Source organism: Syngnathoides biaculeatus, chromosome 12, assembly GCF_019802595.1.
Source record: "Syngnathoides biaculeatus isolate LvHL_M chromosome 12, ASM1980259v1, whole genome shotgun sequence".
Taxonomy (NCBI): domain Eukaryota; kingdom Metazoa; phylum Chordata; class Actinopteri; order Syngnathiformes; family Syngnathidae; genus Syngnathoides; species Syngnathoides biaculeatus.
Window position 1 is genome coordinate 5,425,747 of NC_084651.1, and position 12,329 is coordinate 5,438,075.

A 12,329-nucleotide genomic window follows, 5' to 3' on the forward strand; every position below is an offset into this window, starting at 1 on the left:
ATGCAACTTTACGATTTGCTTTGAGCGACAATTGACAACGAGAGAACGCGTTTGCCATCTGTGCGGCTCGGTTAGACTTCGGAAAATTGTTTTAAAAATGAAAAGCTGCGTCTTTGATTGTGATAACCCCCCCCCAAAAAAAAAAAAACAAAAAACAGACCCAAATTCATTCTCTCTTGCCATCAACCTTTTTTTTTTTTTTTTCAGCCTCCCAACTACATCACCACCATCGTGGTTCAGGTCCAGTGCACCAACGAGCTGGTCGGTACCGTGATCCTGCACGAGGTCCGAATCGTCGTGAGGGACCGGAACGACAACACGCCGCGTTTTCAGCACCCGCGCTACTATGTGGCGATCAGCGAGGTGAGGGACACCGTCATAGGCCTTCTTGAATTGACGCGACGTGACCCTTGTGAGGATAAGAAAAATGGATGGACAGTTAAAAGACCTCCCACTGTTATGAATTTACAGTAAATGTGAAAACATTGGAATTAAAGTCAAGAGCATCTATTTTTATTTTCTTCATTTGTTTTCATTCGGTGGCGGCACGGTGGAGCTCAGCGTTGGCCTTGCAGTTCTGAGGTCCCGGGTTCAATACCGAACCCACCTGTGCGGAGTTCGCATGTCCTCCCCGCGCCTGCGTGGGTTTCCTCCGGGTGGGCACTCCGGTTTCCTCCCACATCCCAAAAACATGCAACAATAATTGGACACTCTAAATTGCCCGTAGGTGTGATTATGAATGCTACTGTTTGTCTCTATGTGTCCTGCAATTGGCTGGCAACCAGTTCAGGGTGTACCCCGCCTCCTGCCCGTTGACGGCTGGGATAGGCTCCGGCACTCCCCGCGACCCTCGTGAGGATAAGCGGCAAAGAAAATGCCAATGCCAATAACCACTTTGCCAAAAAATGTTTTAAAAGTGTTGCCATGCCAATGTTAACGAGGATAAATCGCATTAAGTAATGTACTTCATCAAACAAATATATACCCGAATGACAATTAAACATTAGAATGGAAACTTTTTGTCACACTGCATCAATTGAATTTGTGCTGCTCCTTTCGGTGTGCCCTCGTTGGCCATATTTCTCCAGGCTCTAAATTGCCCGATTGTTACTGTTGTCTGTCTCGACGTGCCCTGCGATTGGCCGGCAACCAGTTCAGGGCCTTACCGCGCCTCCTGCCCGTTGACAGCCGGGATACGCTCCAGTACTCCCTTGTGAGGATAAGCAGCTTGGATGGCTGGATGTTTTCATTCAGTCTTCAAACTGATGATCACTCTTTGACTCACCGTCATTAAACGACATCAGCCGAAAAATCAAATTAGCATTTCCCATCTTTCCAGGTTGCGTTCATCCGATTGTGGATTTCATTATCGTACGAGTCGTGTAATTTCCCCGCAAAATTGCTGCTTCAAAACCAGAAATGACCGATTTCCTGTGCAGTTTCAGGCACGGGTAAACTTTTTCACATCCATTTTTTTTTTTTTTTTTTTTTTTGTAGTCCGCCCGTGATCGGGGCTCATTTGGATAGATGCTAGCATTTTGTCAAAGTGTTAGCCCTGGAATTTGCCGAAAGTAGCTTTTTATACCCAAAATAATTGAATGAGTGAAACTGTTTTGGGGTAGGATTTTGGGGTTTGGTGTTGGGGACTCCTAAAATCCACACATTTTTGCCACACTGGTGAATTTTCTAACCTGCTAACCCTCAGAAAAAGGCGATTTCCTTCACCGTAAGAGTAATAATAAACAATGACTCCAGGAGGGGATTTTAATCTTGATTTCCCGCTCGCATAGAAAAGCGCTTTGAACTTGTGTCCATATTTGCGCCCTCCGATCAAACTCGTGCATGTGATTCATTCCACACGAGTCCATTCAAGCTGCGAGGGTTCAGCGGGCCATTGTGCAAGCATCCGCCAGCACGCCGCGCGTACACCTACGCGTCTCGCGACCTCCCGCGACCAGCGCGTCGGATGATGATCCGCCCACCCCACCCTCCCTGCGGGGTTGTGATCAATCTCCTCTTTTGACTCTCGCGTTGTGCGCATATGCCCGAGGTCCCGGCGTGTTATCGTAGCGCCGTAGCGTGAGTCACGGCGCACAAAAAGCTCTCCTCTGCTTTCTCCGGGGAGCCACGCTGATTCTCGAACTGACTTTTGTTATTCCGTCGGCGGCGTACGTGAGCGCTCAGCTGCCGACGGCAGCGTTTCCCCCCCCTTTTTTTTGATTTCCTTCGCCGCTCCCCGCTAATGGCGGTGGCCGTAATGGCTTCGACCGTGCATAGGCGTGCGACAACAAAAACAAACGATGGGCTGTTCCGGCTGCTTACCTGACTTTATTTGCCATCTCTCATAATTTGTATTTTTATTTTTTTTTTGTTTCCCCTGCAGCTCACCCCGGTGGGAACGACCATATTTACTGGCTTCTCCGGAAGAAACGGAGCCACTGACATCGACGATGGGCCCAACGGACATATAGAATACAGCGTCCTGTACAACCCCAACGACCCGGTATAAATTACCCCTTTTTCCACTGTACGGCTCCTCTATTGACGCTTTTTCCATCGCCGATTTTTACAACGTGCAGAACCAATACATTGTCGTACGCTGGCTGATTTGTCACTGTAACATCTGAAAATATACATGTAGAAATGAATATAGAATGAAAAAAAAAATATATATATACATATATATATAAATAATATATAATATAATATTTAAAAAAAAATATATATATAGCTGAATCTGTGGCAGTGCTATAGCTCCAGATACTGCATTATTAAGGTGCATTGCACTGGTTGCTAAGCTACGGACGGGTAAGTAGCCTGGTGTCTTTTTCAACCGGATGGCACGGAAAGTAGTTTCAATGGAAAACTTCGGCTTTATTTCTCATGAAGAGGTGACATCATGAAGAAGTTAAAATAATAAAAAAATAAATTTAGGCAGGTGAAAAAATTACTGAAACATTAATTGGTTCGATATAAAGATCAATGCATACGGTAAAGCCTCGGTTTTCAAACATCCCCGTTTTCGAACGAAAATTTCGAGATTGTTTTTGCTTCGGTTTTTTTAATGAAAATCGGTACTCGAGCGCCCTCGACAAAACCCGGAAATAACATGTTGCGCGCGGCCAGACCAGCTGACCCACGACTCGCTTTGTTGTGAATTTCCACGCCGCCGATAAAACGCGCGGTGCAAGCAGGTGACCCGCCCACGACGCGTTTTGTTATTGTCTATTCGAACGTCCCCCGAAAAAAAAACAAAAAACAAAAAAAAAAACGGACATGACATAACGCGCGTGGTGCAATTTGCATTTTTGTTTTTCTTAAAACGCAGCCTCTGTACACAGACGTGTCCCGGTAGTTTTTCTTCATATCGAGGACTACCGTATTAACCCCCAATCATGGCTCCAAAGAAATACTTTTTTTCCCTCCTCATTATTGTTTGTTTTAAGTTATTCTGCACTTTTGTTACTAAAAAAAAGTTTACAAGGCTGGGGGCCGGGTCGCTAGAGATGCACTCCCAGGCTAACGTAATCTACGACTAAAACATACATTTTAAACCAAAAATAAATATATTTCTTCAGTTATTTTATTATATAAAGTACTTAAAGTATATATGTATTTCTACTATGCGGTTTATTATCAGGAAAAGCTAAAGAAAAATCCTTTAAAAAGCCTACATTTTTAGGCTTGGAACGCATTATTTTTTTTCCCATTCATTGTAATGGGAAACAATGATTTGGTTTTTGAACAAATCAATTTTTGAACCGTTTTCTCCAACGGATTGTGGCCGAGAACCGAGGCATCAGTGTATGGAGAGACTGGAAGAGTTACGGAAAGCCATGGAAGTGGATAAACATGGAAATGTTCCTGGATCAAACAGCTGTGAAGAATTTTGCCATCCAACTCCTTTGTTAGAGAACAGCAAGTTGTCCAAAAAGTACTGAAATATTCAACAGCTGTACATGTACATTACAAGGTTAAAAGAAGGTCAAATCACCGCAGTACTGTTTTGGAGCGTAAAACCCATGTCCTCCAAACTGAACCGGCAGTGTAATACGGTTTTGATTGACTTGACTTCGATTCCCTCATTAGTCAGGGCCACCTCATTTCCTGTCTTTTATCGCTCCTCGCAGGAATCCAACAGCACGGTGAGCGTTGCAAATAGCCTATCGGGAAACATTGTTCTGGCTGAGAGGCTCAACTACGAGGAGAGAACTCGCTACCTGGTTTTGATCCAAGCCAATGTAAGTGATCCCAGGCCTGGTTTCAAGTGTGTCCGCCCCGAGTTGCCCCGTTGCGACTGATTCCAGAAGGGAATTTGATGCAAATGCTCGCTTCATCCCAAGGATTTAATTTTTTAAAAATAACGTTTTTTTCTTGACATTTTTAGCGGTCCTGTATTTTGGATATTTGGACCTCCATAGAGTGACTTTCTGATTTGGACTTTGTATAAAAGTTTCGCTTTCATTTAAAGAATCACCTTGGATTTGTCACGAGGCCCTCTGGCTTCAACTTCTGTTTGACCCAGTTTTGTTTCCGCTTTGTCCATATTTGGTTAAGACTGCCCTCTCTCCTCTGATTGGTTGCGTTTACTCCGGGCACTCCGGTTTCCTCCCACATCCCAAAAACATGCAACACTAATTGGACGCTCTAAAATTGCCCCGAGGTGTGATTGTGAATGCGGCTGTTTGTCTCCATGTGCCCTGCGATTGGCTGGAAATCGGTTCAGGGTGTACCCCGCCTGCTGCCAGTTGACTGCTGGTAAAGGCTCCAGCACTCCCCGCGACCCTCGTGAGGATAAGCGGCAAAGAATATGGATGAATGGATCATATTTACACGTAAAATGTATGAACTAGTTTTGGAATCAGAAATCAAGGGTAACTACTACCTAACAGTAGGGTAACGATTGTTTTTCCGAACATTGTTGTTTGCTAATCCAAAAATGCTGGTAATATCCCAACGTTACGATTTATGATAGGATGATTTGAAATTTTTGTTACAGATTTGAACAAAAAAAAAAAAAAATCATGGAAGTTGGATTTGCCTCCGCGGGGCCACATAAGATCAGACGGCGGGCCGGATCTGGGCCCCGGGGCCTTGAGTTTGACACCTGTGCCTGAGAATACCTTAAATGAAAAGTATCAGCTTTTACCTGGAAAGCAGAAAGACAAACAACTAGTCATACTCAATACTAAAGTTTCTTTCGGCTTGTCCCGTTCGGGGTCATCACAGCGTGACATCTCAGATGAACGCTCGTATTTTTGTTTGGCACAGTTTTTACGCCGGATGCCCTTCCTGACGCAACCCCTTTTGGGGAGTAGAGGCCCCAGTGAGATCCGAACTCACGACCCCTTGTTTACCGAACCAATGCTCTAACCACTGATCTTATGGGGCCTCACAGTTCTGCGGTCCCGGGTTCAATCCCGGCGCCGCCTGTGCGGACTTTGCATGTCCTCCCCGTTCCTCCCACATTCCAAAAACATGCGACATGGATTGGACACTCTAAAATTGCCGCTAGGTGTGATTGCGAGTGCGGCTGTTTGTCTCAATGTGCCCTGCGATTGGCTGGCGACAAGTTCAGCGTGTACCCCGCCTCCTCCCCGTTGACAGCCGGGATAGGCTCCAGCACTCCCTGCGACCTTGTGAGGATAAGCGGATAAGAAAATGGATGGATGGATTGAAGTACTTAGGAAAGTTAGTTTGGCCAAATTCGAGACCTTTAATGGTGGAAAAATATTCACCGACGCGACAAGGATAATCTATGTTTGTGGTCAAGCAGATAAATCAATTTGGGAACACCTTTAACGTACAGTTGGTGTCAAAAAGGAGGAAATGAAACTACACACACAGAAGGTCACAGACGCGGGGGGGTTGGGGGGTGGGGGTGGGGGTTAGTTTGTTCTCCCGCCACAAGCTCATTGATTTTCCCGATATTGACCTTCAAGCGATTGACATGCACCGTGTAACCATGCACTTACAAGCTCGCGGCAGCTCCCGCGTGACAGTCATTATTCCCATATGAATGTGCAGAAAACCCCAAATTACTCTGGTGTCATTTTTTTGGGGAAAAAATAAATAAAATAAATAAAGCTAAGCTAAACTCAAAAGATATAAAACTTTTTCTCGATGTACCCGAAAAGCTTTTGTCAAACGAGGCGAAATCCGCGCTGGCGAGCGTTTTTTCCTTTGTCGAGAAAATCCATACGCGTATTGCAACAAGATGTTGGTTATATTATATTATATTAAAATTGTTGCACGGTTGTGTTTTAGTCTGACGGGATGCGGGTTTATTTGGGGTGGGGGGGCGTCAAAAAAGTTGTTGTACTGTATGTACACAGTCTATTAATTATCGTCTCTATACTACAGTAATTACTTTCCACAGTTCTACATTTTCATGACTTCAAATGTAATATTCCAATTTTCGAGATTGCGGTTTATTTGTCGTCAGGCATAAGATAAACATCATCAAAATTACAACCGAAAACAATAAGGAAATCTTTTCTTTTTTGTGCGTGTATTGAATCTTTACCACTTTCAATTTATTTGAAATTAAGTACTAAAATTAGTTGAGTACCCTGTTATTCTGAATTATTGGCATTTACTGCTTTATTTATGATACAATATTTATTTTTACAACATATTTAACGCTATGTCTTTTGCAGTTTAGTGACACATTTATGACTTATTTAAAACTCAATATTATCAAGGAACAGTACCACAGAAATACTCTATATTACTGTAGTTACTTTCTACATTTCTACATTTTCATTACTTCTAATGTAATATTCCAAATTTTTGAGATTGTGATTTATTTGTCATCTGCCATAAGATAAACGTCATCAAAATTACAACCGAAAACAATAAGGAAATATTTTCTTTTTTGTGTGTATTGAATGTATATCCTGCCACTTTCACTTTATTTGAAATTAACTACAAAAAATAGTTTAGTACCCTGCTTTATTATACAATATATATTTGTACAACATATTTAACACTGTCTTTTTCTGTTTAGTGACACATTTATGACTTTTTTGAAACTTAATATTATCAAGGAACGATACCACAGAAATACTATTAATTATCTTCTCTATACTACAGTAATTACAGTCTACATTATTATTCCAAATTTTCGAGATTGTGATTTATTTGTTGTCAGCCATAAGATAAAAGTCATCAAAATTACAACCGAAAACAATAAGGAAATATTTTCTTTTTTGTGCGTGTATTGAATCTTTATACTACCACTTTCAATTTATTTGCAATTAAGTACTAAAATTAGTTTAGTACCCTGCAAATCTAATTTATTTGCATTTACTGCTTCATTTATTATTCAATATTTATTTTTACAACATATTTAACATTAATTCTTTTGCAGTTTAGTGACACATTTGCTTTTTTTTTTTTTTAACTTAATATTATCAAGGAACAGTACCACACAAATACTTTTGGATATTATTTCATGAAATTGTCTTGTATTTAATTATTTTATTAGTTTAAAGCCATACAGATAGTTTTTTTTTTTTTTTTTTTCAAACGAACGTTGCAAATGTAGTTAAGTGATTTCTTTAATCCTGTAAGTTTCTAGATTTTAGGCGATATTTGATTACATATTTTAAACCAACCCCCCGTCCCTTCATGGCAACTAAATGACCTCGTCATCCCATTTCACGACACGGCTCAGCGAAAAGTCCGCCGATTCCGGAGGCCGCTGGCGGCCAACTCTGCACGGCGGACTTGATTGAAGTCCTCCTTAAAGAGGCGCAACGTCCGTCCGTCCGTCCGTGTGGAGAACATGTAAAAACAAGTCATCCTAATGATGTCATTAAAGCGGGCAAAATCATCGATGATGCCTCGCCCCGGGGCAAAATAAATGACTCCGGCCGGGCTCCATTCCAGTAAGTATTTCACCGCCGTGGGGAGGTTCTGATTTCATTACAACGGTACCGATAAGTCACCCTAAGAAGCAAACTTAACGATAGAAGATTTAGGCTGCGGCTGGTGATGGCCGAACTTGTTTCCTTCTTTTATGCCCGGGTGATCACACCGTTTTGCGGCTTTGGAAAAGCCACGCGAGCCCCGGGAGAAGTTCTCTCCGGAAAGAAACCCGAGGAAAAGCTCGCGATTTACGAGAAGTCTCCGGCTGTGTGTGTGTGTCAAAAGTTGAATTGCGCTTGGACTCTGTGAACTTTTTCCAGTGCCCGCTTCACCTTTCGGGATTTGCCGTTTTGGGGAATTTTATGATTAAAAAAAAAAAAAAAAAAAGACCCCAACCCCCCATTATATTCAAATATGAAGGTTTACGGAAAGCGAGGACACTGACAAAACACATATTTTCCATTTCCAGTTCTGTTGTTATCGTTACTTTTATAATAGTACACCACGTACTACACTAAAAGTATTCATTCCTGGAATAAAAAAATAGGTTTCATCCCAGCGCCAGGCAGGAAAATCACTCTCAAGGAGCTTCTGTAGACCACAACTCACACCCAGGCGCTCACACGCGCCAGACTAACTGGCCAAGTTGGGCTAGACTGACTTCAGCGCATGATCGCAGTCCTCAATCCATCCATTTTCTTCACCGCTTATCCTCACGAGGGTTGCGGGGAGTGCTGTTGTATTCTATTACAATGCAGTATGTTTTTCTCTATTAAAACACGTAACCCCCCTCCTCAAATCATTTTTTTTTTTTAGACTGGCGCTGGTGTAAATGTAAACATTTGCTAATGTTAGCTAGCCGTGTTAGCCAAATAAATACATCGAGTCACAGATAAGTGTTTGGGCTCGCGTTAACTTGCCACATTATTTGAATGAATAACTACTGTATATGGAGTCATCGGTAAGTGTTTTAGTGTATTGTCGCGAGTCATATTAGCCAAATAATGAAAAATATGGAGTCACTAGCGAGTGTTTTGGTGTGCGCGAGCTGAGGGATGCTAAAGACGAGAGAGGTTTGGAGGTGACTCCATATTGCGCGCGAAACTTGTGTTGTGGTGTTTTTTTTTTTTGGGGGGGGGGGCTGGAAAGCAGTGGGCTCACAGTTTTGAGGTCCCGGGTTCAATCCCGTACCCGCCTGCGTGGGTTTCCTCCAGGCACTCTGGTTTCCTCTCCATTAATTGGACACTCTAAATTGCCCCTAGGTGTGATTGTGAGTGCGGCTGTTTGTCTCTATGTGCCCTGTGATTGGCTGGCGACCAGTTCAGGGTGTGCCCCGCCTCTTGCCCGTTGACAGCTGGGATAGGCTCCAGTGCTCTCCGTGACCCTCATGAGGATAAGCGGTGAAGAAAATGGATGGATGGATGGATGGGCTTTAAGGACTGACATCAGGCGCTGAAGTCCGTCTAGCCCAACTTGTCCAGTTAGTCTGGCGTGCGTGAGCGCCTGGGTGTGTGTTGTGGTCTACAGAAGCTCCTTGAGAGTGATTTTCCTGCCTGGCGCTGGACTGAAACCTGTTTTTTGTTTTTCCAGGAAAGAGTACTTTTGCCGTATTGGTGTGTGTACCCCGCTTCCTGCCCGTTGACAGCTGGGATAGGCTCCAGCACTCTCCGCGACCCTCGTGAGGATAAGCGGTTAAGAAAATGGATGTATAGATGATTAGCTTCTTCGCATAGTTGCAAAAAAAAAACATTTTTCTTCCAATACCAAGACTAAATTCAACAAATGAGTTACAGAAACAATTTTTGCAAGCAAACTTGTCTATTTTTTAAAATCTAGATTGTGACAGGAAGTGAAAACTTTCAAGATATCGGACAAACGACATTGTGTTTGTTGGTAAGGATTAGAATCTTTTGCGTCAGTGATTACCGCCATTGCATCACTAAAGCAGCGTTCACCGTTACAACTAAAGGCGCCCGAGCAGCTGCACAAAAAGCGTTATGATGTATTACCCCGATTTTTTTTTCCGCGAACGCGGGGCGCCGGCTCACAAATCGACACCTCCGGCGGGGGTTTAAAGGTTGAGACCCCGAAAAACGATTGTTCCGCTCCCCAGGACCGGGCGCCGTACCCTCCCAACAGACGCACCGCCACCACCACGCTGACGGTGGACGTCCTGGACGGCGACGACCTCGGACCGATGTTCCTGCCCTGCGTTTTGGTCAACAACACGCGCGACTGCAACCCGCTCACCTACCGCGCCGCCATCCCCGAGCTCACCGAACCGGTAAGAGGCCGGTTCGGTTGTTTGAATGGATCTCCCCCCCCCCCCTCCCCCGCTTTAACCATGTGCCTGCGTGTTTGGATAATGTCGCAGCATTTCTTGTTCTCTTAAACGTCGTTTCTGCATGGAGGGGAGGAGGGGGGGGGGGACCACTGATCATTCTCGGGGTCTTTTCCCGCGTGTTGGACCAACGTTTAAGATGAAGGCCCCGACCGAATTCACAGGAGCGAGCAAAAATATGGAGAATGAAGACAAAGCGGGTTAAAAAATCGAATCATCAAATGATTTTTATGCAACTATGTGGTCATCAGCAGTCGAATCGAAATCAGACGTGACTCTGATTCGGAATCAGATTGAGTACTACGGACTGGATTTACCGGACTGGGTGCCCGAGTTGCCGTCCTCAAAACGGTCCTCCCCGGTCCTGCTTCCAATTTGGATGTTTGTACCCTCGGTTCGACTCCGAAACAAAGCGTCAGTTGTTTATCATGAACATTTCCCTTCAGCCGAGCCTCGTGTGTGATGTCGTGTGTAATTCATCATAAAAGCTTAGTGCGCTGCCAAGCGGGGTCCGTACAAGCGCGGGGGCTAATTTTTCACTGGAAGAAAAGGTCGGACTTCTTCCCCAGTCCCCTTTCATCTGTTCCCTACTCAGCGCCGCGTGTGCCCGACTTCCTTTGCTGACTGATGTTGCAGTCAAGCCGAATGAGATGTTTTTTTTTTTTTTTTTTGTTTTGTTTTCCCTGCGTAGCAAAGATGGGATCAAGTCACTCTTGTGTAAGTCTGGAGTTAAGTGTCAGCGCGTAGCCTTCAAGTTTCAAGCAAGTCCCAAATGATTTCGTCTTGGCCGCGTCAAGTCCTAACTCAAGACACTGAATTAGTGATTAGTATTTTCTTTTCATAAAGTCACGTAATGACATTTTTATGGCGCAAGGATGAAACTGACTCCAGCTTGACATTAGTTGGAACATATACAGTCGAGTGATGCCTGGGTTCTCGACCGCAATCCGTTGCAGAAAACGGTTCGAGAAGCAATTTGTTCAAAAACCGAATCGATGTTTCCCATGACAACGAATGGGAAAAGAAATAATGCGTTCCAAGACGAGAAAATTTGGCTTTGTAAAGCATTTTTTTTAGCTTTTCCTGATAATAAACTGCATAGTAGAAATACATGTATAGTTTAAATACTTTATATAATAAAATAAAGTCCTAACTCAAGACACTGAATTAGTAATTAGTATTTTCTTTTCATAAAGAGAGAGAGGAAAAAAAACAGATCACGTCACATAATGACATTTTTATGGTGCAAGGATGAAATTGACTCCATCTTGAAATGAGTTTGAACATATACAGCACAGTCATGCCTAGGTTCTCGACCGCAATCCGTTGCAGAAAACGGTCCGAGAAGCGATATGTTCAAAAACCGAATCGATGTTTCACATTACAATGAATGGGAAAAGAAATAATGCGTTCCAAGCCGAGAAAATTTGGCTTTGTAAAGCATTTTTTTTTTAGATTTTCCTGACAATAAACTGCATCGTAGAAATACATGTATAGTTTAAATACGTTATATAATAAAATAAAGTCCTGACTCAAGACACTGAATTAATAATTAGTATTTTCTTTTCATAGAGAGAGAGAGGAAAAAAGAGATCACGTCACGTAATGATATTTTTATGGCACAAGCATGAAACTGACTCCAGCTTGACATGAGTTTCAACATATACGGTACAGTCATGCCTGGGTTCTCAACCAGAATCCGTTGCAGAAAACGGTTCGATAAGCGATTTGTTCGGAAACCGAATCGATGTTTCCCATTAGAACAAATAGAAAATTTGGCTTTGTAAAGCATTTTTTTTAGCTTTTCCTGATAATAAACTGATAGTAGAAATAGACGTATAGTTTAAATACTTTATATAATAAAATAATTTAAGAAATACATTTATTTTTTGCTTGAAATGTATGCTTTAGTAGGCGAGTACTCTAGGCTGGGAGTGCATTGCCATATCTGTAGCGACTCGGGCCCCACCTTGTAAACTTTTTTTATGAACAAAAGTGCCGAATAATTTTAAAGAAGCAACTTACCTTCTTTGGAGCCATAATTGGGGGGTTATTACGGTAATTCTCGATAAGAAAAAAAAAAAAAAATCCAGTCACTACCGGGTCACATCTGTTT

General features: G+C 42.9%; 1 protein-coding gene across 1 annotated transcript in view; it reads left to right on the forward strand.

Moving 5' to 3' along the window:
* Nucleotides 1–12,329, forward strand: part of LOC133509551 (protocadherin-15-like) — a 284,180-nt gene that overhangs the window by 137,981 nt on the left and 133,870 nt on the right. Inside the window, exons 6-9 of the mRNA XM_061836682.1 lie at nt 208–363; nt 2,384–2,503; nt 4,131–4,241; nt 9,986–10,156. Coding sequence (XP_061692666.1) covers nt 208–363; nt 2,384–2,503; nt 4,131–4,241; nt 9,986–10,156 — 558 coding nt within the window. The remainder of the gene's footprint in view (nt 1–207; nt 364–2,383; nt 2,504–4,130; nt 4,242–9,985; nt 10,157–12,329) is intronic.